This window comes from Ranitomeya imitator, chromosome 10 (genome assembly GCF_032444005.1).
Source record: "Ranitomeya imitator isolate aRanImi1 chromosome 10, aRanImi1.pri, whole genome shotgun sequence".
NCBI lineage: Eukaryota > Metazoa > Chordata > Amphibia > Anura > Dendrobatidae > Ranitomeya > Ranitomeya imitator.
In genome coordinates, this window is record NC_091291.1 from 4,041,776 (window position 1) to 4,069,734 (window position 27,959).

The window sequence follows — 27,959 nt, forward strand, 5'->3', positions numbered from 1 at the left end:
ATGGCGGGGGCGCAGTGATGTGTGAAGTGAAGCATGGTGGGAGCTTGGTGATGCTTACAGTGAAGCATGGTGGGGGCTCAGTGATGTGTGAAGTGAAGCATGGCGGGGGCGCAGTGATGTGTGAAGTGAAGCATGGTGGGGGCTTGGTGATGCTTACAGTGAAGCACGGTGGGGGATCGGTGATGTCTAGAGTGAAGCATGAAAGGGGCGCAGTGATGTGTGAAGTGAAGCATGGTGGGGGCTTGGTGATGCTTACAGTGAAGCACGGTGGGGGCTCGGTGATGTCTAGAGTGAAGCATGAAAGGGGCGCAGTGATGTGTGAAGTGAAGCATGGTGGGGGCGCAGTGATGTGTGAAGTGAAGCATGGTGAGGGCTTGGTGATGCTTACAGTGAAGCATGATGGGGTCTCAGTGATGTGTGAAGTGAAGCATGGCGGGGGCGCAGTGATGTGTGAAGTGAAGCATGGTGGGGGCTTGGTGATGCTTACAGTGAAGCACGGTGGGGGATCGGTGATGTCTAGAGTGAAGCATGAAAGGGGCGCAGTGATGTGTGAAGTGAAGCATGGTGGGGGCTTGGTGATGCTTACAGTGAAGCACGGTGGGGGCTCGGTGATGTCTAGAGTGAAGCATGAAAGGGGCGCAGTGATGTGTGAAGTGAAGCATGGTGGGGGCTTGGTGATGCTTACAGTGAAGCACGGTGGGGGCTCGGTGATGTCTAGAGTGAAGCATGAAAGGGGCGCAGTGATGTGTGAAGTGAAGCATGGTGGGGGCTTGGTGATGCCTACAGTGAAGCACGGTGGGGGCTCGGTGATGTCTAGAATGAAGCATGGCGGGTCCTCTGTGATTTCTCCAATGAAGAATGGTGGGGGCTAGGTGAGGTCTACAGTGAAGTACAGAGGGGGCTCGGTGATGTCTAGAATGAAGCATGGCGGGTCCTCTGTGATTTCTCCAATGAAGAATGGTGGGGGCTAGGTGAGGTCTACAGTGAAGTACAGAGGGGGCTCGGTGATGTCTAGAATGAAGCATGGCGGGTCCTCTGTGATTTCTGCAATGAAGAATGGTGGGGGCTAGGTGAGGTCTGCAGTGAGGTACAGAGGGGGCTCGGTGATGCTCTAAGGTTGGAAACCTGCAACTTGTGAAAGACAAGATGGATTTAATGAAGTATCAGGAAATCCTAGGAGAAGAAAACGTAAATATGAGGAGCTGGAGCTCGGGTGTCACTGGACCTTCCTACAGGGCATTCATCCCATGCACCTCACTGTCCACGTAGGTTTCAGAATTCCAGTAAAGTTTTAGAGCAGCCGTCAAAGGCGGCCGCAGTAGAGCCAAGATCATTAGTGACCTGGAGGCCATTGCCCATGGCGACTGCTCACTAACGCTGCCAGTAGCTGGTGTCTGGCTATACATCACGTCTGCAGCAGGTTACAACAGCCAGAGGAGCTGTAGTAAGTACTTAAGACGCTCGTCATCAGGGATGAATAATTCTGAGACTGCAGTAGTCAGTAAAAGTGTCATTGCTGAGTGTGGAGAAAGCACTTGTTATATTCCTTGTGTGCGGATATTGGGGGTGGACAATCCTAGGTGACGATGATGTGTGGAGAGGCGAGACGTGAGATAACCGCGGCGTGGACAGATCGTGTGTGGAGGTGTACGAAATCCTATTAATGACCCCGTCTGTGACCGGCGTAGCAGCGCTCTGTCCCACCAGGCCTGGATGACAACTCCCAGCCTCCACCAGCCGATACCTGTCAGCTGCCGATACCTGTCAGCTGCCGATACCTGTCAGCTGCCGATACCTGTCAGCTGCCGTCAGTGAGACTCCAGGTCTCAGTGTAACATCGGTGACATTGTGGAGTGGGCGGCGCAGGGGGGCTGTTATAACCTGCAACAGGATCAGAAGCAGCAACTTGGCCGTGAATGTGACAGGGTGTCAGCAGCGGATCACTGTGATGTCTCACTCCGCACGGCCAGCTGACGCCTCGACCCCACAATGGATTATTCCAGATAAAATATCAGAACAAACGATAAGAAGTTAAGAGCGAATGCGACCATCACCCCGAGGAGACCCCAACCAATCCTCGGTCCTAAGGGTATGGATGTCCGCCAACGCTGCAGCGACTGCGCCCACAACGAGCAGAGAAATGGCGACTCTGCCTGAAACAACCCTCACAAGTGTGACACCGCAGACCGTTACTCCGAGTCATTACCGACCATCAGTAATAGAGCGTTACTGCAGATGGTTACTGCAGACTATTACCTCCGATCGTTTAGGTGGCATTCACATTTTTTCAAAAATTGTGTTAAAACTTTACTGTGATTCCAGAAAAAAACCAAAACCTGACACAGATTGTTATTGAACATCATTACCGCCGATGGTTACCGCTATTACTGCACCTCTGTTACCGGAGGTGGTTAACTCATTTACCGTAGCTCGTTAACTCCGTTACCGTAGGTCATTACCGCAGGTGGTTACCTGTTACCGTAGCTCGCTACGTCCGTTACCGCAGATCGTTGCCTGTTACTGGAGGTGGTTACCTCCGTTACCGTAGCTCGTTACCGCAGGTCGTTACCTCCTTTACCATAGCTCGTTAACTCCGTTACTGTAGCTCATTACCGCAAGTGGTTACCTGTTACCGTAGCTCGTTACCGCAGATCGTTGCCTGTTACTGGAGGTGGTTAACTGATTTACCGTAGCTCGTTACCTCCTTTACCACAGGTGGATACCTCCTTTACCGTAGCTCGTTACCTCAGATTCTTACCTTGGTGCCACTTTCTTTTCTGCACTTTTTTTGGGGTAGAAAATACGATTCTGTAAGTTTTGTACCAAAATTGTATCAGTGACTAAAGCAAGAAAAGAAAGAGTCAACCTGACGTTAATGCATAAATAAACACTTTTTCCACTTTTTTTAATTACTTTATTACATTTTTTTATTTGGTTGATAAATGAAATGACTGCGCATTAGTGAGCAGATCCCAGTATAGCACACTGATCATTCTCCGCAGGTCCTGCCGATATCACAGGGTCCACCACCACGCCGTGTGGTGCGCCGGGTCCACTGCCTCATTGATGTGAGAAGGCTATACAGACAATGGAATAGAATAGTTGTGGGCCATCCACTCATTAATTCCCTCATCCCAAAAGGGTGAAAACATGAGTTAAGGTTTCCCCTGACCACAAGGGACTACATACTGTACATGTCAGATGGAGCAGTAGATCCGCCATAGCTCTGAGGTTCAGGGGGTGCTGAACTGCTCTCATTCCCAATTGCTCCTCATGGGCGGGGCCTCTCAGGTGCTCTGTATGGGCGGAGCCTCTCAGGTGCTCTGTGTGGGGGCGGAGCCTCTCAGTTGCTCCTCATGGGCAGAGCCTCTCAGTTGCTCCTTGTGGGCGGAGCCTCAGTTGCTCCTTGTGGGCGGAGCCTCTCAGCACTTGGTTTTGCTTTGGTGTCTCCTGACCTGCGCTGCTCTCACTATAAGTTGGCGTTTATAGGTGTTTTCGGGTTGTGGCGGGGCAGGGAATTGGCACTGTCCAATAGTTTTCTTTTGAGATTGTTTGTGCAGCTGCCCCAGGAACTAATGATGCGGATGACTGCCAATGTGTAAGGTCGCTCTGTGCTTTGGGGGTGCGACTAGTGCGGTGCAGAAGCTTCCGGCTGTGGCCGGTGATTGCCCGGATGATTACTATAAGGTCGTTGTGCTTTCTAATAATGAATCGCCATGAAATTAATCATGGACGTGATGTCGATGAGCTCAGGGAGTGGGGGAAAGTGTCTTGTGCTTAGGCTGGAAGACTCCGGATGATCGGCGGTGCAGACGCGTGCGGACGCAGCCATGACTCCTCGATGACGCCACATGATCTCGGGGGAAGCCGTCCTCACCGCCGGTCAGATCCGGTCATTCAGGCCGCAGGGTGAAACGCAACTTGCTGTCAGGATAGAAAACAAGAAAAAGAAGAAAAGACTCGTGAAGGAAACGTAACGACTCCCACCAGCTCCTGAGACATTCGGCCAGGAGTCAATATTAAAGGGCCGCTCTGCTCACAGGTCCCGCCGGAGCTCCTCACCAGCGGCCAAGGTGGCCACCATTACAGCCCGGCTTCCTAAAGGCCCATCCACACGGGGCCGAAAATCAGCAAACAAGGGCTCATAAGTAAGCGCCATAAACATGGCACCCATCAGCTGCAGGTGATCGAAGCTTCTATGCCAGGAGGACAGAACCGTTCTAGGCAGCACATTGCCCCATGTACACAGAGGATGTGCTGCCAACAATGTGCTAGCGGGATGGGCACATCGCACCACCCATCGTTCTGTCCGCACACAGTGTATCCCACACCGTGAGCACAGCGTATAGCGCCCTGTACCCACAGTGTATCCCGCACCGTGCCCTCAGTGTATAGCGCCCTGTACCCACAGTGTATCTCGTCTCGTGCCCTCAGCGTATAGCGCCCTGTACCCACAGTGTTTCTCGTCTCGTGCCCTCAGCGTATAGCGCCCTGTACCCACAGTGTATCTCGTCTCGTGCCCTCAGCGTATAGCGCCCTGTACCCACAGTGTATCTCGTCTCGTTCCCTCAGCGTATAGCGCCCTGTACCCACAGTGTATCTCGTCTCGTTCCCTCAGCGTATAGCGCCCTGTACCCACAGTGTATCTCGTCTCGTGCCCTCAGCGTATAGCGCCCTGTACCCACAGTGTATCTCGTCTCGTTCCCTCAGCGTATAGCGCCCTGTACCCACAGTGTATCTCGTCTCGTGCCCTCAGCGTATAGCGCCCTGTACCCACAGTGTATCTCGTGTCGTGCCCTCAGCGTATAGCGCCCTGTACCCACAGTGTATCTCGTCTCGTGCCCTCAGCGTATAGCGCCCTGTACCCACAGTGTATCTCGTCTCGTGCCCTCAGCGTATAGCGCCCTGTACCCACAGTGTATCTCGTCTCGTGCCCTCAGCGTATAGCGCCCTGTACCCACAGTGTATCTCGTCTCGTGCCCTCAGCGTATAGCGCCCTGTACCCACAGTGTATCTCGTGTCGTGCCATCAGCGTATAGCGCCCTGTACCCACAGTGTATCTCGTCTCGTGCCCTCAGCGTATAGCGCCCTGTACCCACAGTGTATCTCGTCTCGTGCCCTCAGCGTATAGCGCCCTGTACCCACAGTGTATCTCGTCTCGTGCCCTCAGCGTATAGCGCCCTGTACCCACAGTGTATCTCGTCTCGTGCCCTCAGCGTATAGCGCCCTGTACCCACAGTGTATCTCGTCTCGTGCCCTCAGCGTATAGCGCCCTGTACCCACAGTGTATCTCGTCTCGTGCCCTCAGCGTATAGCGCCCTGTACCCACAGTGTATCTCGTCTCGTGCCCTCAGCGTATAGCGCCCTGTACCCACAGTGTATCTCGTCTCGTGCCCTCAGCGTATAGCGCCCTGTACCCACAGTGTATCTCGTCTCGTGCCCTCAGCGTATAGCGCCCTGTACCCACAGTGTATCTCGTCTCGTGCCCTCAGCGTATAGCACCCTGTACCCACAGTGTATCTCGTCTCGTGCCCTCAGCGTATAGCGCCCTGTACCCACAGTGTATCTCGTCTCGTGCCCTCAGCGTATAACGCCCTGTACCCACAGTGTATCTCGTCTCGTGCCCTCAGCGTATAGCACCCTGTACCCACAGTGTATCTCGTCTCGTGCCCTTAGTGTATAGCACCCTGTACCCACAGTGTATCTCGTCTCGTGCCCTCAGCGTATAGCACCCTGTACCCACAGTGTATCTCGTCTCGTGCCCTCAGCGTATAGCGCCCTGTACCCACAGTGTATCTCGTCTCGTGCCCTCAGCGTATAGCGCCCTGTACCCACAGTGTATCTCGTCTCGTGCCCTCAGGGTATAGCGCCCTGTACCCACAGTGTATCTCGTCTCGTGCCCTCAGTGTATACCGCACCCCGTGTGCACAGAGGATGTGCTAAATCTGAAACTAATAACTAAGAAAAATTATTGCTCTCAGTGGCAGAAACTACATAACAACCTTGTAGTGAGGAGACCTAATGGTCGACAGATATCAGTGAGGTCACCCCGCGGCCTGCAGACTGCGGAGGTCTTGTCATCAGGTACGGTATAACAAAGTATGTGAAGAAACAACTATATACACAAATATAACAATATAATATCAGCTCTCTGCTCTTCATACAGATTTGTGTTTGATCAGCTCCTTTCTTCTACCTGATGACGAGACCTCCGCAGTCTGCAGGCCGCGTGGTGACCTCACTGAGACCTGTCGGCCATTAGGTCTCCTCACTACAAGATGATTTTCTTTTTTCTGCCAATGAGAACAATCAATGTTTTTTCAGCTGTTGACAAAGAAGCTGTCGCCCTGGTCCTTCCTGGGGGTATATACGGTATGTATGCGGTTAGTGAGGCTGCGGCTGTGTAACCGTGCAGATCTGAGTGCGGCCATATTGAGGGACAATGTTTGGGGCCCACAACCGCTGATCTCTCCAAGAATCGGGCACCTGTGAACAGACCCGGAGGAGGAATGTGCGGGGGTGGGGAATGAGCTTCCATTATAGGATATGGAAAGTGAATGTTTAAATTCTCAAAAAAACAAAAGAGGAGTCAGAGTGCGAGGAGCGGAGCGCACAATGCGTCCTCCGAGCGCGCGGGACCCTGCAAAACGCCAGAGCTGAAGAGAATAGGATTAGCGGAATAATGCCGTCACCCGATGGTGCGCTCAGCATTCCTGCGTGCCGCGCTGCCTCGCTCGGCCCCATTGTCCGTCCGTCCCTTCGCATCTAATTTATGGTAATCTGTTTGTCCTAAAAGTGTCTATGAAAGCGGCAAACTGTGCCGAGCGGAGTGCAGAAGTTCTGGAGGACCCCCCCATAGTGACCCTCGTAGGATTCCTGCCCCTTTTTTCACTATATGTAGTATATAAGGTGCCCTTTAATTTGTGGAAAATGAAATACATAAAACACCATATGCTTAAAGGGCCGGTCTCCTGCACAACATTATAGTTTTATTTTTAACTTAAAAAATCCTCACCAATTTGAAGATCTCTGCTTGCTAGGAAAGAATGGAAATCATTTATTGCTTCCATTACTGTACAGCTTGCTGGGGGTCTGGTACTGTGTGTCAGTGCAGGTTGGAGATGACAGTCTAATGGATGTGTGCAGCTCACAGAGGATGGTCCACATTGTAACAAATCAGCAGCTGCGAGAACTATTACTGCAGACCTCAGCGCTTGTAATCACTGCGAGAAAGCAGAGATCCTGAAAAGCCGAGACGTCGTCTACAAATTGACTAAACCTTTCTAGAAGACGGGACCGGCCCTTTAAAAAAAAAAAAAAAACACAAATCGCAGAATTCGCAAAAGTGGCATTATGCCAGTAAAAAAAAACCCAGAGAATATCAGTGGAGACACAAAAGTATCATCCGGTGTCCTGATGATGGATCTTCTCTGTGGGTGAAGCTGCTGTGATGGACGCTGACGGTGACAACATCGGACCGTCCACTTCTGTGAATTCCACGTCTCTGCATTTACTGGAGTGGGCACAAGTGTGGGTGACAGTGTCCACACTGAAGACGTTAGGCACGTTTATGTCTCGGGAATACTGAAATCCACAACAGGACTCAGCCGATTCCAGGAGACGGTGGAAGAACCCCCTCCAGGTTCAGAGAAGAGGGTCCTACATGACACTGACACAACACCGTGACACTACCACAATGCGTGATCCAACCACAGCGCCACCACACTGTGAAACCACCGTGACACTACCACAATGTGGGATCCAACCACAGCACCACCACACTGTGTGAAACCACCGTGACACCACCACAATGTGTCATGCAACCACACCGTGACACCACCAATGTGTGAAACAACCACAACACAGTGACACCACCACAATGTGATACATCCATAATGTAACAACCACAATGTGTGATGCAACCACAACGTGACACCACCACAATGTGTGATACAACCACAAGACCGTGACACCACCACAATGTGTGATACAACCACAAGACCGTGACACAACCACAATGAGTGATCCAACCACAATCCACAAGGTTTGCCACACAACATTGAGACACACACGGTGCCGCTGACTGACCTGGAGAGCTGGAGGACGGACTCACCGTCATCAGTACCTCCTGGTTATCTGCCAACGCCTGCTTAGCTAAGTACCGCTCTCTCTTCACCTTTATCTCCACCGACTCGGGAATATCTGGGACCATCCAGTCTATACAACTCAGACTGAAGAAGACCACGTGCTAGAAAAGGAGACACAAGATGGAGTCAGAAGATCGAGAAGCCAAAGCTCCCCGCAGCTGGTGCCCGATCCGTCCATGACTGTAGGCCTCAAGATCACAGTAGTCACAGATTCATCGTTGTCTTTGCGGATTTCTTTTCTAGAGTTAAAAATGTTTCTATCACTGACCCCGATGTTTGCGTCGTATTCGTTATGCTATCTGCGCTTTTTAAAGTCACCGTCACTTTTGTTTTTTGACCGACAGGGTGGCCTCGGAGTCTGGTATCCAGAGGTTTCAGCCTCATCACCGCTGCCGTCTGGAGCACAAGCCGTCTAATCATTTTTTTGCAGGTGAACACTAATATACAATATGTTAAAGAATCTTTCAACTTTTTAGCTTTAATAAGGCCCCAAAAAAGGATAAAGTTAAGAAGAAAGAACATCTTTGATTTTGTGCAAAATTCATCAACCTACATGAAGAATTTGGTGCAAAAATCAGCAACACAGACAAAAAAGAAAAGTCACGTAAGAAATAAAGTGAGCGGCAGTGTCCGACCTCAAACGCAATTATGAATCCGAGCCGGACAGCGAGGAGCTTCCAGAAGAAGAGCGTGTACTTCCCATCCTCATCCCGGAAAGCTTTGTACCTGAAGAATAAAGAGCAGGATACTGGGGAGACGGGGAAATCTCTACAGCCCCACAGAGCGCAGAGAAGCATGGCTGCTTCTGAGAACTGCCAGTCACGGAGGTCACACACCCACCAGATTCAACCACACCCCACCCCACCCACACTCACCAGGTCACCTGAGCCCACCAGGCCCGCCTGCGCCAACACTACTTATCTGTCCCCACCCGAACTCCACCAGGCCCACCCTCGCCCACCTTACTTATCTGTCCCCACCACACCCACCCGCACTCCACCAGGGCCACCCTACTTACCTGTCCCCACCAGGCCCACCCGCACTCCACCAGGCTCACCTGCACTCCACCAGCGTCCACCTTACTTATCTGTCCCCACCAGGCTCACCCACACTCTACCATGCTCTCCCGCACTCCACCAGGTCCACCCTACTTATCTGTCCCCACCAGGTCAACCTGCACTCCACAGGCCCACCCACGCCCACCTTACTTATCTGTCCCCACCAGCCTCACCCACACTCCACCAGGCCCAACCTCGCTCACCTTACTTATCTGTCCCCACCACACCCACCCGCACTCCACCAGGGCCACCCTACCTACCTGTCCCCACCAGGCCCACCCGCACTCCACCAGGCTCACCTGCACTCCACCAGCGTCCACCTTACTTATCTGTCCCCACCAGGCTCACCCACACTCTACCATGCTCTCCCGCACTCCACCAGGTCCACCCTACGTATCTGTCCCCACCAGGTCAACCTGCACTCCACAGGCCCACCCACGCCCACCTTACTTATCTGTCCCCACCAGCCTCACCCACACTCCACCAGGCCCAACCTCGCTCACCTTACTTATCTGTCCCCACCACACCCACCCGCACTCCACCAGGGCCACCCTACTTATTTGTCCCCACCAGGCTCACCCACACTCCACCCAGCTCTCCCCCACTCCACCAGATCCACCCACTTATTTGTCCCCACTCATGCTCTCCCGCACTCCACCAGGCCCACCCTACTTATCTGTCCCAACCACACCCACCCGCACTCCACCAGGCTAACCTGCACTCCACCAGCGTCCACCCTACTTATCTGTCCCCACTAGGCTCACCCACACTCTACCATGCTCTTGCGCACTCCACCAGGTCCACCCTACTTATCTGTCCCCACCAGGTCCACCCGCACTCCACAGGCCCACCCACGCCCACCTTACTTATCTGTCCCCACCAGCCTCACCCGCACTCCACCAGGTCCACCCTACTTACCTGTCCCCACCAGGCTCACCCGCACTCCACCAGATCCACCCTACTTACCTGTCCCCACCAGGCCCACTCGCTGTCCACCAGCCTCACCTGCCCCCACCAGCACCCTCCAGCCTCACCCGCACCATCCAGCCTCACCCGCACTCCACCAGCCTCACCCGCACTCCACCAGCCTCACCCGCACTCCACCAGCCTCACCCGCACTCCACCAGCCTCACCTGCACATAGTATGGTTTTCTGAAACATAGCTGTGTGGAGAGTAGGACAAGCTGAAATTTAGGTATCCCTCCAGGTGGCTGTCGTACTCGTAATGGTAGAGGAGACGTGGGAGGAAGTCCGAGGTGAAGGCAATGAGGAAAGCCTGGAATGAGGAAAGATGGCCGTTGTCTGGATGATGGGACTTTGCATCACGTGTCTCCATGATTGGTACTTACATTGACTATAACTGAAATCTGAGACAACGCCTCCAGAATCAGAAACCAGACCCCGATATGCTGCGCCCGCTCTGCCACCGGGCGCCGGTATTCACACACAAACTTATGAGCATCAAGTCGAATTTCCACCCAGTTATTGAGTAGAGCGAATAGAGGAGCCAGGGGGAAGGCAGCCACGAAGATGGTGATGAAGCCGAACTGTATGACTGAGACAGAACTGGCCAGTCAGAGAATCCATATGAGCACCCACCCACCCACAGCGGGGTCTCTACACTCCCTGACAGAAGTTATGTTGCTCATCCATGTTATGTAAATAAAAGCTTATAACCTGATGTTAAATTCATCCATTGGTTTTAGAAATTATTCTTTTGAAAGCTGAAACCCTCCAAAATGTGGTTTAGGTTAAGAAAATATATTGTCATCAATGCAAAAATATTGGTCAGTTAATGGACACAGAATGGTCAGATTTTGGCAAGGCAAAAGTTTTGTCGCCTGGTCATATAATGCACCCAATCCTAGTTTACATCCTCACCTGTGCTCAGTAAATGATCGGTTAATTAGTGTGTGTGTATAAAAAGAAACCCAGCACCCCAGACCTTCACTTCAACTGCAACTTGAGCTCTGACAACATGCCAAAAATCCACCCTGCGACCAAAGCCTGGATTATCAAGAGGCTGAAGACCAGATCCACTGCAGAGGTGGCTGGCAGCTTTAATGTGTCTCAGCGTCAAGTACAAAGAATTAAAAAAAGATTTAAGGAGACTGGAGATGTGTTTGACAAGCCCAGGTCCAGCAGACCCTGCAAGACAACTGCTCAGGAGGAACGTTTGTTGGTTAGAAAATCCAAAGCAAGCCCCTCTTCCACTGCAGCAGAGCTCCAACAGGCCTGGTCACCTCAAGTCCCTGTGTCAACTAGAACAGTTTGTAGGATTCTGTCTCAAAATGGCCTAAATGGTCGAATCAGTGCCCAGAAGCCAGCATTAAACAAAGGGCAAATAAAAAACCGTGTGGCATTTGCAAAGTCCCACAGCTGCTAAACAGATGGACACTGGAAAAGTGGCAGAAGGTGGATTTCTCTGATGAATCTTCAGTAGAATTACACCACAGCCGCCACAAATACTGCAGGAGACCTACTGGAGCCCGTATGGATCCAAAATACACCTAGAAAACAGTTACATTTGGTGGTGGAAAGATCATGGTCCGGGGATACATTCAGTATGGGGGTGTTCAAAACATTTGCAAGGTGGAAGGCAATATCAATAGCCTAAAATATCAATAATATTAGCTACCTCTTATATTCCAAATCATAAAAGGGGTCAAATTCTGCAGCAGGAAGGTGCTCCATCTCATACACCCTCTCTACAATGAAGATCCTCCAGGCAAAAAAGATCAAGGTGCCCAAGGACTGGCCAGCCCGGTCACCAGACATGAACATCATTGAGCGTGTTTGGGGTAGGATGGAAGAGGAAGCTTGGAAGACAAAACCAAAGAATCTAGAAGAACTCTGGGAGGCATGGAAGACTGCATTCTGTGCTATTCCTGATGACTTCATTAATAAATTGTATGAATCATTGTTGAACCGCATGGATGCAGTCCTTCACGCTCATGGAAGTCACACAAAATATGAAATATGACTCTAATAGCACCACAACTTCATTCACCAATGTTCTGCAACATATATTTGTATTTTAAGTTAATTATTTGTTTGAATATCACATTACTTTCTGTGGGCGACAAAACTTTTGTCTTGCCAAAATCTGACCATTCTGTGTCCATTAACTGATCCTAACCTAACCTAAGCCTAAACCACATTTCGGAGGGTTTCAGCTTTCAAAACAATTTATACAACCAATGGATGAATTTAACATCAAGTTATAAGCTTTTATTTACGTAACATGGATAGGCGACATAACTTCTGTCAGGGAGTGAACAGAGGGGGCATTGTGACATGGCTGCTTATGGGCACGGCCGATGCCAACCACACCAGTGCAGGCTGGTGACATTACCGTACCTGGCACAATGTGCCACCCTACTACTCACCCATCTCTAGGTACTCCTCGAAGAGACCCTCACATTCAATCAGCTCATAGTCCTCTTCCCAGCGCTGCGGTTCCTCCAAGATCTGGTCACCTCGCACCTTAGCCAGCTGCCTCCGCTGCCGCCAGGACTTCACCTTACTGTCAGATATATAATGGAGGGGCAGTATATAATGTATCACTGACACAGGACGTCACTATACTGTCAGATATATAATGGAGGGGGCAGTATATAATGTTTCACCGACACAGGACGTCACTATACTGTCAGATATATAATGGAGGGGCAGTATATAATGTATCACTGACACAGGACGTCACTATACTGTCAGATATATAATGGAGGGGGCAGTATATAATGTTTCACCGACACAGGACGTCACTATACTGTCAGATATATAATGGAGGGGCAGTATATAATGTATCACCGACACAGGACGTCACTATACCGTCACATATATTATGGAGGGGGCAGTATATAATGTATCACAGACACAGGACTTCACCTTACTGTCAGATATATAATGGAGGGGCAGTATATAATGTTTCACCGACACAGGACGTCACTATACTGTCAGATATATAATGGAGGGGCAGTATATAATGTATCACTGACACAGGACGTCACTATACTGTCAGATATATAATGGAGGGGCAGTATATAATGTATCACCGACACAGGACGTCACTATACTGTCACATATATAATGGAGGGGGCAGTATATAATGTATCACCGACACAGGTCGTCACTATACTGTCAGATATATAATGGAGGGGCAGTATATAATGTATCACAGACACAGGACGTTACTATACAGTCAGATATATAATGGAGGGGGCAGTATATAATATATCACTGACACAGGACGTCACTATACTGTCAGATATATAATGGAGGGGCAGTATATAATGTATCATCGACACAGGATGCCACTATACTGTCAGATATATAATGGAGGGGTGGTATATAATGTATCACCGACACAGGACGTCACCATACTGTCAGATATATAATGGAGGAGCAGTATATAATGTATCACTGACACAGGGTGTCGCGATAATGTAAAAATGTCATATTGTGAGTTTAGTTTCAGAAGGTTACATGGCTTTCCAGACACACGCTGCAGATTTGACCCTCCTTTCTCCCCCTCTGCATTCGCTCATACAAAGACAAAGCCCTATGGCAGACACTCTGTGCGACTTGATACCATTGTGTGAGCAGTTTATGGCTTTTAGCTGAAGCAGACAAATCTCCCTAAAACTACTCATTCCCTCCTCCCAACCAATACCAGCCCAAACTGGTATAGCCCTTTCCAAACTGCATGAGATCATTTGTTCTATTAACGTGATATATATGGGCACCGATCCGGGCTAGGGATATAAGAATTATATATTCCGGATGACCATCGATAGATCTATCACTCACTGAAAGCGCTAGCAGCTAAACGCTACGAGGGCAAAGTGTGGATTTCTTCATAAGCGGTTAAGGTAATTACTCCGTGTGTAAACTTAATAGAATCCCCATGATGTGGGGCACATTCTGATCATTGTGTCTTTCTTATACGAGGTTCATACAGCGAGATATGCGTAAAAATAGTTTTCATATTCTATGTAAAGGGGAGGTGTCAGCCTCTAAGTGATGTCACCACAGAGGGAGAGCCTGGGTTTTGGGCTAGGAATAACTTAGTGAGACAGCATTCATGCAGTATCTTTTGTCTAGGCTCCAGCTGCTGTACAGAGGGGTGCTATGCATCTGGATATATGCTCACTCTTCCCCCCAGCACACGGCCAGTCAAGATGATACAATGACATAATGACCCGCAAGTGTTGTTTTCAATTTTAATCCCATTTTATTTGTAATTTGTATTGTACATATGATATTGTTTGCTTTATAATTTCTTATTATACTTTGTAAACACTGCCTACCTTTTTTTGGAGTAAAATATACAATTACTAGCTTGTCTCTCCATGCTCTAAAATAAATGAACTGTCACATCCTCTGAAGTGAATTACGCTACTGTCACGTTAATGTACAAAATGGCGTATAATTTTCCCTTGTCATCACACACGCTGCATGTGGCCCCCCTCGCAGAGTCTGCACTAGGGGATATCAGTCCCTGGCTCCTGTAACACTACACTTTCTCCTCACTCCTTCCTTTCCCTCCTCCTTCAGGAATGTTAATTAGCCCAGAGACGACTTTGTCTAAGAAACATGTGCTTTTCCGTTTGTATATATGGGAGATATTAAATAAGCCATAATGCGCCACCAGCGTATGATAGAAATATTCCAGATACATATTCGGAACATGCTTTGGTATAGCTTCACAACGGGGCCTTTTGCTGGGGTCTGGCACCAAGAGAACCAGAGAAATGGATTTCTCCTAAACAAAGTGGAATAGCTAGGCCGAGTTTAGATTCATTAGAAAGCTAATTTTAATATAAGCTGAATGATGTGTGTGCTGTGACTCTGCTAGGTTCTCAAGCCCATTTAGGAGTGTTAGAAGTTTCTTACCAAATTGTGCACCCTGGCAGCTAGAGGAGGGTCCAGCCCCTTTAGTGATGTCACAGCCTACAAGTATAAGTTACTGCCACTCAACCCAGCCTTTATTCTTGCCTGGGAAATCACAACATCAAGACTTCCTGATGAATTGGGATATCTGGTTCCCCCCCACCAGCATGGTTAGCTAGGAACATCTAAGCAGCATGTGAGTGTTGTTCTTCTTTAATCCCCGTTTTTTTATGTAATTGCTGGTATATACTTTGTCTCATATTTTAAAATCTTTGTAGACCTTTTGTAAAACACTGCTTAATCTTTCTGGAGTAAAAGTTATAATTACTAGCTTAGTTTTCCTTGCTCTAAAACGTGCCCTAAGTCCTCTGAAGTTAATTACGCTACTAATTTGGGTTGGCTCAAACCCCTCTGAGAAATCTGAGCTGGTGGCAGTGAAGTGTGTTCTGGGCTAGGTGGGTGCCGCTGGCAGCGATGGAATAGGGTTTTATAAGCTATTGTTTGGATGCGGCCTGAGCATTTATAATTCCATCGCTGCAGTGTGCCTGCTAGCCAGTCCACAGTGAAGCGGCCCATCCGGCGACTAATTATCCCAGGTGTAGTTCCCTGAATGACCTTAGGGTAAGGGAGGCGCTGGAGAGCTGCAAGTTCCAAAGCGGAACTGGAAAGCGGGATATACATAAATCCCTGCAGTTCGTATTATACTGTAGCAGCAGTGGGATAACTAAAATAAGCCCATGCGGTAAATTGATAGGTCAATAGCCTTGCTTGTGTTTTCATCACATTGTAGCAGTTGTGGGATAACTAAGATAAGCCCCCCTCCATGTGATAGCTGTGTACTGGCCAATGGTCACCAACGATTCGTGACAGCTACTGATTTGGGTTGGCTTCGGACCCGTTAATCCTTGGAAAATCAGAGCTGGTGGCAGCATACTTTGTTCTGTGCGATTGGGAATCTTTGCAGCGACCGGCGGCGTTGATAATTATTGTTACCGCCTGAGTGGGAGTAGTTATATCGCCTTCGCTGCGGCGTACCTAATAGCCAGTACATAGCAGGCAGCCCTTCTGGCGACTATTTACCCTAGGTGCAGTACCCTGACTGAGGGTAAAGGGGGCGTCAGAGAGCTACAAGTTCCAAAGCGGAACTGGGAAGTGGGATATAGATAAATCCCCTTCAGAAGGAACCAGGGGCAACCAAACAACCCCGGTTCGTGACAAATTGATGTGAGTGGTGGGAGTGATAATGGAATCTTCCCCGTGAACCGTGACAGATTGGTGGGATCCATGACAGAGGGTGTCACTATACTGTCAGATATATAATGGAGGGGGCAGTATATAATGCATCAACGACACAGGACGGTGAAGCAGCATGGAGACCCTCCCCCCGCAGCAGCACGGAGATCCTCCCCCCGGAGCAGCACGGAGACCTTTCCCCCGAGCAGCACGGAGACCCTCCCCCCCGAGCAGCACGGAGACCCTCCCCCCCAAGCAGCACGGAGACCCTCCCCCCGGAGCAGCACGGAGACCCCCCCCAGAGCAGCACGGAGACCCCCCCCCCCCCCCCCGGAGCAGCACGGAGACCCTCCCCCCCGGAGCAGCACGGAGACCCTCCCCCCCGGAGCAGCACGGAGACCCTCCCCCCGGAGCAGTACGGAGACCTTCCCCCCGAGCAGCACGAAGACCTTCCCCCCGAGCAGCACGGAGACCTTCCCCCCGAGCAGCACGGAGACCTTCCCCCCGAGCAGCACGGAGACCTTCCCCCCCGAGCAGCACGGAGACCCTCTCTCCCGGCAAGCACGGAGATCCTCCCCCCCCGGAACAGCACGGAGACCCTTCCCCTGGAGCAACACGGAGACCTTCCCCCCGAGCAGCACGAAGACCTTCCCTCCGAGCAGCACGGAGACCTTCCCCCCCGAGCAGCACGGAGACCTTCCCCCCCGAGCAGCACGGAGACCCTCTCTCCCGGAGCAGCACGGAGATCCTCCCCCCCGGAACAGCACGGAGACCCTTCCCCCGGAGCAGCACGGAGACCCTCCCCCCGGAGCAGCACGGAGACCCTCCCCCCCGGAGCAGCACGGAGATCCTCCCCCCCGGAACAGCACGGAGACCCTTCCCCCGGAGCAGCACGGAGACCCTCCCCCCGGAGCAGCACGGAGACCCTCCCCCCGGAGCAGCACGGAGATCCTCCCCCCCGGAACAGCACGGAGACCCTTCCCCCGGAGCAGCACGGAGACCCTCCCCCCGGAGCAGCACGGAGACCCTCCCCCCCGGAGCAGCACGGAGACCCTTCCCCCGGAGCAGCACGGAGACCATCCCCCCGGAACAGCACGGAGACCTTCCCCCCCGAGCAGCACGGAGACCTTCCCCCCCGAGCAGCACGGAGACCCTCCCCCCGAGCAGCACGGAGACCTTCCCCCCGAGCAGCACGGAGACCCTTCCCCCCGGAGCAGCACGGAGACCTTCCCCCCGAGCAGCACGGAGACCCTCCCCCTGGAGCAGCACGGAGACCCTCCCCCCGGAGCAGCACGGAGACCCTTCCCCCCGGAGCAGTACGGAGACCTTCCCCCCGAGCAGCACGGAGACCCTCTCCCCCGGAGCAGCACGGAGACCCTCCCCCCGGAGCAGCACGGAGACCCTCCCCCTGGAGCAGCACGGAGACCTTCCCCCCGAGCAGCACGGAGACCTTCCCCCTGGAGCAGCACGGAGACCCTCCCCCGTGGAGCAGCATGGAGACCCCCGATGCGGCTGCACTTGATGTCACTGAGAAAACTTACGGGACGAGGAATTCCTGCACGTTGCTGACGATCTGTTTCCCCACCATAATAATGAAGAGCTGCTGAGCGAGTTCTATCAGACATCCGCCAGGACCGCACTGCACCGGACAGAGAGACGGCACGTTACAGGACTACTCCACCCATCGTGTCTAACCTTATGTCCACGAATCTGGGGCTCAGCCATGGACAGGAGCTGTTTCTGGACATGAAGCAGATTCGCCTCCTAATGAACGACTCGTAAGCTCCACATATCCTGGGAAATGTACCACCTACATACGAGAGGGAAGAAATGGCGGCTTTGCTTCCCGCTCTACTCACATCTTCGTTCCTCATGCCCATCAGTTTGCCATACTCCCCAGGATATCCCACAAATCTGAAAGACACAGACAGATCCCAAGTAACATCTCCTCCGTGTCACACAAAGCGAGAGCGGCCATCACATATGAGGGTCCGCGCTGCAGAGCGATGCTTTACTGCAGTGCCACAATACTCAGCCTCCATCCAGCAGCAATATTACCCAGAATCCTCCTGTGTGTGCGAGGACTCAGGTATGATATCAGGTGTTCTGACCCCGCACTGATGGACGCCCCCTCCAGGGGATATTCCCCTTCATCGTCTCACCTGCCCTTGAAGAAAGCCACGTAGAACGGGGAAGAGTAGAAATTCACAAACTGGAAGATGAAAACCTTGAAGGTGAAGGCGTCTTCGTGTAAGGACTGCGTGCGATGCATCTCTGCGGAGGAATAACACACATGTCAGAAGTGCAGGGCGGCCCAGGCTGCAGCCCCTGTATACCCATCTGGGGGTCTCCTGTGTGCGGGTGAACAGGTTTACCCACTGTGGGCTGTTATGTGGCCTGACATATGCCCCCTACGTGAGGCCGGGCTTTGCTCATAATGACGGTGCTAATAAAGTTGCAGACTGTGAATGTGCGTCTTCAGTGTGAAAATAAAGTTGCAGCTTGTGAATGTGCGTCCTCGGTGTGGTAATAAAGTTGCGGACTGTGAATGTGCGTCCTCGGTGTAGTAATAAAGTTGCAGATTGTCCTCGCTGCACATCCACAGCGCACACCGCCCCCTACAGGTCTGTCCCTCGCTGCACATCCACAGCACACACCGCCCCCTACAGGTCTATCCCTCGCTGCACATCCACAGCGCACACCGCCCCCTACAGGTCTATCCCTCGCTGCACATCCAGCGTTGATAATTTTTGTTACCGCCTGAGTGGGAGTAGTTAAATCACCCTCACTGCAGCGTGCCCAATAACCAGTACATAGCAGGCAGCCTTTCTGGAGACTAATTACCCTAGGTGCAGTACTCTGACTGACCTGAGGGTAAGGGAGGCGCCAGAGAGCTGCAAGCTCCAAACCAGAACTGGGAAGTGGGATATAGATAAATCCCTTGAGAAGGAACCAGGGGCAACCAAACAACCCCGGTTTGTGACAAATTGGTGTGAGTGGTGGGGATGATAAAGGTGTCTTCCTCGTGAACCGTGACAGATTGGTGGGATCCGTGACATATTGGTGGGATCCATGACAACTTCACTTACGCATACAGAGCTCTCAGCTGCATTTTCCCCTGCTTGCCAACACATGGCTGGAATTCTGAGCCACTCTTTCTCCCTCTGCCTGTGTAATCCTAAACCCCTCATTTTCCCCCTCCCTCAAGAATTTATATGGCTCCGTGCAGGCCTCCCTACACTACTCATTCCCCCCTCCCACCTGATACTGGTTAAAACTGGTACAGAAAGCATGAGATTCTATTGTTCTCTAAAGGTTATGTCTATTGGCACCGATCAGGGCTAGAGATATAAGAATTATATATTCTGGATGTCCATCGAGGAATCCATAACTCCCTGAAATCGCTAGAAGCTAAACTCAATGAGTGCAAAGAGCGGGTTTCTCTGTAAGTGGGTCATGTAATTACACCATGTTTACACTTAAAAGAATCCCCCTGATGGGGCACATCCTGATCATTGTGTCTTTCGTATACGAGATTCATACAGAGAGCTAGGCATAAAAATGGTTGCCATAACTCTAAGTAAAGGGGAAATTTCGGCCTCTAAATAAGGTCACCACAGGGGAAGTGCCTCGGTTTTAGGCTAGGAAATAAGTGAGTGAAGCAGCAGTCTTCATGTGTCTTTGTCTGGGGTCTTAATGTGAAGTATAGTATGGCACTACCGTGAGGTGATCAAGTAGGTTACCAAAACCAATGTGCAGTAAAATAAAGAACTTGGCACTCAACTTAGTATGTCATTGCAAAAGTATTTTTTAAAATAATTTTTGCAGTCTTTAGTGACATACTAAGTTGAGTGCCTAGTTCTTTATGTTACTGCACAGGGGTCTGAGGTCTAGCTGCTATACAGGGGTGATGCATCTGGAAATATGCTCGCCCTTCCCCCACAGATGACATGACATAAAGAAATGTGTTTTTTAACTTTTATCCCATTTTATTTGTAATTGTATTGTACATATGATATTTGTCTTCTTTATAATATATTTTTATACTTCTGTAAACACTGCCTACCTTTTTTGGAGTAAAATATAAAATTACTAGCTTGTCTCTCCTTGCTCTATAACGTATTGTCACATCCTCAGAAGTGAATTACACTACTAATCTGGGTTGGCTCCGGACCCGTTAATAATTAAGAAATCGGAGCTGGTGGCAGCAGGATTTGCCCTGTGGGATTGGGAGGCTTTGTAGTGGCCGGTGGCATTGATAATTATTGTTCCCGCCTGAGTGGGAGTACTTATATCGACCTTGCTGCAGTGCGCCCATTAGCCAGTGCAAAGTAGGGCAGCCTTTCTGGCGACTAATTATACTAGGTGCAGTACTCGGTCTGACCTGAGGGTAAGGGGAGAGCAAGAGAGCTGCAAGTTCCAAACTGGAACTGGGAAGTGGGATATAGATAACTCCCCTTCAGAAAGAACCAGAGGCAACTAAACAACCCCGGGTCATGACAAATTGGTGTAAAGGAAAAACACCGTATGCACAACCTCAGTAGGTGCTCAAGGGCACAACCTCAGAAGGTGCTCAAGTAGGGCCCCACACCATACATGTATAGTAAAGAAAACTTGGCACTCAACTTCTAGAATATTTTTGGATTTTTTTAATGCAGCCAGAAAATAATATAGACGTTTTGGCCTCACTGGCCTTCATCAGTAACGGACTGCAGTATAATGGTTAATCGCGTTCAGTGCAATAATAGGAGTGACACCATAGCACTTTAAATGTGTCTGGTCATGCACTAGGCGCTGGGCATGGAGCCTGTATAAGATAGTACCTGGGTGGGTGGGGGTGCCAGCGTGCAGTCATCAGTGACGCGGTATCCACCGCTGGTCAGCTGTCCAGTAGTGGATACCGCATCACTGATGACTGCATAAAAAAATCCAAAAACAATCTAGAATTTGAGTGCCAAGTTTTCTTTATTATGCCAAATTGGTGTGACTGGTCGGGATGATAAAGGTATCCTCCCCGTGAATCGTGACAACATCATAATGTGTGTGTCGGAGAATGTACTGTGAGGACATCATACTGTGTGTGAGAAATGTACTGTGGGGACACCATACTGTGTGTGAAGAATGTACTGTGGAGACATCATACTGTGTGGGGGGAGTGTACTGTGAGGACATCATACTGTGTGTGAGGAATGTACAGTGGGGACATCATACTGTGTGTGAGGAATGTACTGTGGGGACATCATACTGTGTGTGAGGAATGTACTGTGGGGACATCATACTGTGTGTGAGGAATGTACAGTGGGGACATCATACTGTGTGTGAGGAATGTACAGTGGGGACATCATACTGTGTGTGAGGAATGTACTGTGGGGACACCATACTGTGTGTGAGGAATGTACAGTGGGGACATCATACTGTGTGTGAGGAATGTACTGTGGGGGCATCATACTGTGTGTGAGGAATGTACTGTGGGGACATCATACTGTGTGTGAGGAATGTACTGTGGGGACATCATACTGTGTATGAGGAATGTACTGTGGGGACATCATACTGTGTGTGTGGAGGAATGTACTGTGAGGACACCATACTGTGTGTGGGGGAATGTACTGTGGGGACATCATACTGTGTGTGAGGAATGTACTGTGGGGACATCATAAAGTGTATGAGGAATGTACTGTGGGGACATCATACTGTGTGTGTGGAGGAATGTACTGTGAGGACACCATACTGTGTGTGGGGGAATGTACTGTGGGGACATCATACTGTATGGGGGATGTCACGATTCCCCTGACCGCTGTCACCACTGGGTCAGGATTCACACCGTGACCGTCACCCCTACGTCACGGATCAGGGTGACTTTAGGCCAACAGACGGCTATCACATGTGCAGGGGGCTTATCTTAGTTATCCCTCCACTGCTAACAATGTGATGAAAAACCACACACAAGGCTATTGACCTCTTAGTTTACAGCAGGGGCTTATTCTAGGTATCCCACTGCTTTTCTATATACCACGAACTGCAGGGATTTATGTATATCCTGCTTACAGTTCCACTTAACACTTGCAGCTCTCTGGCGCCCCCTTACTCTCAGGTCAGATTAGGTACTGCACCCTGGGTAATTAGTCGCCAGAAAGGCTGCCTGCTATGTACTGGCTATTGGGCACGCTGCAGCGACGCGATAACTACTCCCACTCAGGCAGGAACAATAATTATTAAAGCCGCAGCCGCTACCACATAACCCAAAAGTCTGCACACTATCGGTATCACTGCCACCAGCTTCGATTAAACGGGTCCGAAGCTAACCCAACACAACAGTAACAGTAGCGTATTTCACTTCAGAAGACTGGGTAAGTGTAGAGCATGGAGAACTGAACTAACATATAATAGTATGTCCCCTTAAAAATAATTAGGCCGTGCTTTATCAAAAATAGTTTATAAAGATGTTACAAATGAGACAATTGCAAATATGTACATGGGTAATTATAACATAAAGGGAATAAATGAGAAAAGATAACACTCACATATTAAAAGCATTGCAGGCATCCAGGCTAGTGCAGTTTCCATACATCCCAGTCCATGGGATGTACTCGGCTCTTCCAGGACAATAGGACAAAGCCGTCCAGAAGGAGAAATCAGCAAAAAGTGACTCCTCAGAGCCTGCCAGACACTTAAAACATTAAGGCTGTGACATCACAGAAAGGCTGGCTTATCCAGACCCTCCTCTCTCTACATTCTGCCTAAACTTTAAACTATTCTCTCTGATTTCTATAACTTCACTACAAAACATGTCAGCGTCCTAAAAAGCTCATCATTCATCTCAGATTAACGTGAGCATTCTAATGAGATCAAATATGTCCTATCTGGGATACATATTTACAGAGAAAACCCTACTTCTTTACCAGATGGAGTTAGAAACCCGAGATTCATGGGATGTGTAAATACACCGAGTGAGGCTACGAATATATATTTTCGTATTTCTGGCTTAAATCGTTGGCCTAATATCTAACAAAAACTAAACAAAGAATCTTTCATGAATTTTGGAGCCACTTTACCAGTTCTGACTGGTGAAGGTGGGAGGGGTGAGGGACTTTCCTCTGAGCCTGGAATTTACGACCCCAGAGCAATAAAACCCCCTTCTAGCATACAGTCTGTAAAGAGAGAAACAAGTAGAGTCAGCTAGTGAAGGGGGGGGTTTAGCCCACCTCATGAGCTGAAGAGCAACTAAACTTATATGATATTTCATACCATATCGTGACACCTCCCCCTTTTGGTGTGCGCTAGGGAGGTAGAACCCGACGGTATGCCTCCATGGGCACCTCAGTAGGTTCACCCTGGCGGGAGAGTCCATCACCATTGCCATGCTCTGGCTCCATGGTGCCATCGCCTACCCGGTGCCCCAGGTAGGGAACCTCCCTCATGCCCATCTGACACTTTCCCGGCTTGATAGTCAGTCCTGCTTGGTGAATTCGCCTGAGCACCTCCTCAAGATGCTGCAGGTGTTCCTCCCAGGAGGAACTGAAGATGGCAATGTCATCCAAGTACGCCACGGCGTACGTCTCCAGTCCCTGAAGCAGGAGGTTGACCATCCGCTGGAAAGTGGCAGGGGCATTCTTCATGCCGAAGGGCATGACCGTGGACTCGTACAGTCCAAAGGGTGTGATAAAGGCGGACTTCTCCTGCGCCTCGGGGCTCAGGGGAATCTGCCAGTATCCTCTACTCAAATCCATTATTGTCAGGTATTTTGCGCCAGCTAACTTCTCAAGCAGCTCCTCGATGCGCGGCATTGGGTGCGCATCCGAGGCTGTGATGGCGTTGAGCCCCCTGTAGTCCACGCAGAACCGTGTGGTCCGGTCCTTCTTTGGCACGAGAACTACAGGCGATGCCCACGCGCTCTTTGACCGTCGAATCACCCCCAGCTGTAACATCTCATCGATCTCTTGGCGCATAGTCTGCTGCACCTGGTCAGAGATTCGATAGGGTGTTCGCCGTAGTAGGGCGTGATTCCCGGTGTCCACCTCGTGGACTGCTAACTCAGTCCTCCCAGGTCGGTTGGAGAACACGACCCGGAAAGGTTCCAGGGTGGTTTGCAACTGCACCCGCTGGGGTTCAGTTAACGAGGCGCTTACCTCCACATCCTCGATGGACCCATTGGCCTTGGCTTGGGCCAGCATGTCCAGGAGGGTGTCTTCCTCACCGTCTTCGGGCAAGCTGCAGACCGGGAGGACGAAAGGTTCACGTTCGTGATGAGCCTTCATCATGTTGACGTGAAAGGCCTTTCGCCTACCCCGAGCGTGGTCAAGCGTGACCACGTACGTGACCGGGTTGAGCTGTTGGTGGACGACGTACGGGCCCTCCCAGGCTGCCTGAAGCTTATCCGTTGGTACGGGGACCAGCACCCACACCTTTTGACCCACGTGGTAGGTCCGCTCCCGGGCGTTCTGGTCGTACCAGTGCTTCTGATCAGCCTGAGCCTGCGTCATGTTGTCATGCACCAACTGCGTCAAGGTCTGCATCTTGTCACGGAAGTGCATGACATACTCCACTATGGACACTTCAGAAGGGTTCGGCTCCTCTTCCCAGGATTCTCTTACCAACCCAAGGGGTCCCCGAACTCGCCTGCCGTACAGGAGCTCGAAGGGGGAGAACCCCGTCGAGGCCTGCGGAACCTCTCGGTAAGCGAACAGCAGGTGTGGGAGGTACCGCTCCCAGTCGCGCCCTTGAGTCTCAACCAGCATGCGTAGCATCTGTTTGAGGGTACCATTGAAGCGTTCACACAAGCCATTGGTCTGTGGGTGGTACGCACTCGATACCAGGTGCTTCACCTGCATTTTCTTACAGAGAGCCTCCATTAGGCGAGACATAAATTGGGTCCCTTGATCAGTAAGCATTTCCCTGGGAAATCCTACACGTGAAAAGATGGCCAACAGGGCATCCGCCACCTTATCTGCCCTAGTTGACGACAGAGCTACTGCCTCTGGGTACCGGGTAGCATAGTCTACCACAGTAAGGATGTATTGCTTTCCAGAGCTGCTGGGGACGGCCAGCGGGCCCACAATGTCCACCGCGATCCTCTGGAAAGGCTCCTCTATCACTGGCAAAGGGATCAGGGGAGCCTTAAGAGCAGGCCCTGCCTTCCCCACTCTTTGACAGGTGACACAGGAGCGGCAGTAGTTTGACACATCTGTCCCCATCTTAGGCCAATAGAAGTGTTGAGACAGCCGGGCCTTAGTTTTGCTGATCCCCAAGTGTCCAGCTAGCGGGATCTCATGGGCAATCCGCAACAACTCACCCCGGAATTGCTGTGGGACGACCAGCTGTCTTTCCCTCAACCACTCCTTTTGTGATTCTCCGGGTACTGTCTCCCGGTACAACCTTCCTTGTTCCCAGAACACCCTCTCCTTATCAGTCACGGAGGGGGGCGTCTCGGCGAGTTGTCTCAAACTCTCTAGGCTCGCATCTGTGTGCAGAGCGGCCTGAAACTCCTGGCTAGGGGAAGCCAAAAGCGACGTCAGGGTCCCTTCCCCACGGGAACCCTCTTGGACCTGCTCTGGGTCCACCTCTGGTTCAGTCACAGTGGTGACTGAGGAGGGTCCGGAAGGCAGACAGTTATCTGCGTTCCGGGCACTCTGACTGCGGGTGACAGCAGCTACGTAGGCTGTCTCCCCGGGGGTTTCTACAGGCCCATCAGCCGGCGCTGCTATGGGCTCTACCTCCCCATCCACCCCCAACACTCCAGGGGCTGTGCTACTTATGGGCCAGTTACCTTCCTCGGTGGCACTGGTCACTTTCATGGCGTCACCTTCCTCACGGTTCCCATGCATCTCCCCATTTCCTGTAGCACCGACACTTGCCCCTGTTAGGGGTTCCTCAGCCGTCTCACTCCGCAGAGCGACGTGGCTGGGCACACCTGTACCTATGGACACATTAACCTTCACAGAAAAATCATTATCAGGTTCTGCTGGCACAGGTACAACATTTTCACCATCAATCCTAGGGAAAAAATGGTTATTAGATGCATCATTACAAGATAAAGCATGGTCAGGTAACACATGCAATTTCCCATCATCATCATCATCATCAGGGTTAACGTTACCCTTATTAGTAGATTGGGGAGGGGTGTCAGGGACGTAGTATGCAAACATCCTCCCCAAATCAGTTCCCAACAAAACATCAGTGGGCAGATTATCCGACAGCCCCACTTCCTTCACCCCGCTCCCAGCACCCCAATCAATAAAAACCCGGGCCATTGGTAAGGGACAGCTGATGCCCCCAATCCCAGTGACAGTTAGGGTTTTCCCCGGAATGATTTCTTCAGGGGCCGCCAGTTCGGGTCGGATGAGGGTTCGTTCAGCCCCGGTGTCCTTGAGGCCTGTAGCAACATGGCCTCCCACAGTGACGGGCTGTACGTTGTCACACACCCTCCCAACCACACCACCCACAAAAAGAACTGCTGCATTAGGCCCTGGGGCCTTGGCTGGGGGGTTCTTCGGCCTGTCTGGACAGAAGGTACTGATATGCCCAGGCCGCTTGCAGGTGTGACACGTGCGAGGTTCGGTGGTAGGTCTGGTGCTGTTGGCCACAGGGCCAGGACCTCGGGTGTGCTGGCTGGCAGGGGCACTGGCGTTGGTTGCAGGCTTACCCCCTCTCCAGCTGGTGGTGACTGGCTTCCGCGCTTCCGATCTACGGTTGGCCTCATAGGCATCGGCAATCTGCGCTGCTTTCGTCACGTCTTTGGGTTCTCTGTCCATCACGAACTGTCGCACCTCAGCTGGGCAAAGATGAAAAAACTGGTCTTTGATCATCAGGTCTCGCAGCTGTGCAAAGGTGGTCACTGACAGTCCTTGGGTCCACTGGTCAAAGTGGGTCCCCAGTCCATGCACCACATCACTGTAACTGTCGTGTGGGCCACGTTGGAGGGTCCGGAACTTTCTACGGTACACCTCGGGTGTAAGCTGGTACTTGGCTATCAGGGCCTGCTTGATGGCCTCATAGTCACCATCTTGTTCTTGAGGGAGGGCAGCAAACGCCTCCAGAGCTTTACCTTTCAGCCCTGGTGTCAGGTATCGGGCCCATTCATCTGTAGGCAGCTGGTACTGCCTGCAGGCTTTCTCAAAGGCCCGCAGAAAAGTGTCCAAATCTCCGTCCTTCTCCATAACAGGAAAGTGATCAGGCCGGGGCTTCGGTGTCTGAGCGCTGCTAGGCTCACGGTTGGTCTGAGACAACCCCTGCATTTGCAGTCGGGCTAACTGCAGCTGGTACTCCCGCTCAGCTTGCCGCTCGGCTCGCTGGGCCTCTCTCTCAGCTCGGGCCTCTCTCTCGGCTCGCTCCTGGTATTGCTGGATCAGCTGCAGACGTCTCTCATGGTCGTCAATGGGGAATTCTTTCAAGGCCGCCTGCAGGTGGGGGTCCAATTCGCCCGGATTGCTAACAGGGCCAGCATTCAGTGGTTGGACCTCTGCTGCAGCACCATGTTCGCTGGTGCTGGCTTCTGCGGCCTCTGAGCTCTGAGATTGGTCTCGAGCGGCTTCCCATTGCACCAGATCTGCGACCAGTTGGGCTTTGTTTTTGCTTGCAAAGTCAATGTGCTGTGTCTTGCATAAGGCAACAAGGGTGTCTCTGGTCTGCT

The 27,959-nt window shown here is 51.2% G+C and overlaps 1 protein-coding gene across 3 annotated transcripts in view; it reads right to left on the reverse strand.

The window, feature by feature from the left end:
• Nucleotides 1-2,900: 2,900 nt before the first annotated feature.
• Nucleotides 2,901-27,959, reverse strand: part of ANO7 (anoctamin 7) — a 69,070-nt gene continuing 44,011 nt past the window's right edge. Inside the window, exons 16-25 of one of the 3 annotated variants that reach the window (XM_069742048.1) lie at nt 18,496-18,607; nt 18,193-18,247; nt 17,875-17,972; nt 12,595-12,731; nt 10,555-10,760; nt 10,339-10,481; nt 8,783-8,873; nt 8,089-8,248; nt 7,016-7,036; nt 2,901-3,924 (exon numbers count right to left, since the gene is read on the reverse strand). In XM_069742048.1, coding sequence (XP_069598149.1) covers nt 3,884-3,924; nt 7,016-7,036; nt 8,089-8,248; nt 8,783-8,873; nt 10,339-10,481; nt 10,555-10,760; nt 12,595-12,731; nt 17,875-17,972; nt 18,193-18,247; nt 18,496-18,607 — 1,064 coding nt within the window. In that variant the 3' untranslated portion in view covers nt 2,901-3,883. The remainder of the gene's footprint in view (nt 3,925-7,015; nt 7,037-8,088; nt 8,249-8,782; nt 8,874-10,338; nt 10,482-10,554; nt 10,761-12,594; nt 12,732-17,874; nt 17,973-18,192; nt 18,248-18,495; nt 18,608-27,959) is intronic. The other 2 variants (XM_069742050.1, XM_069742049.1) reach the window with 2 other exon arrangements.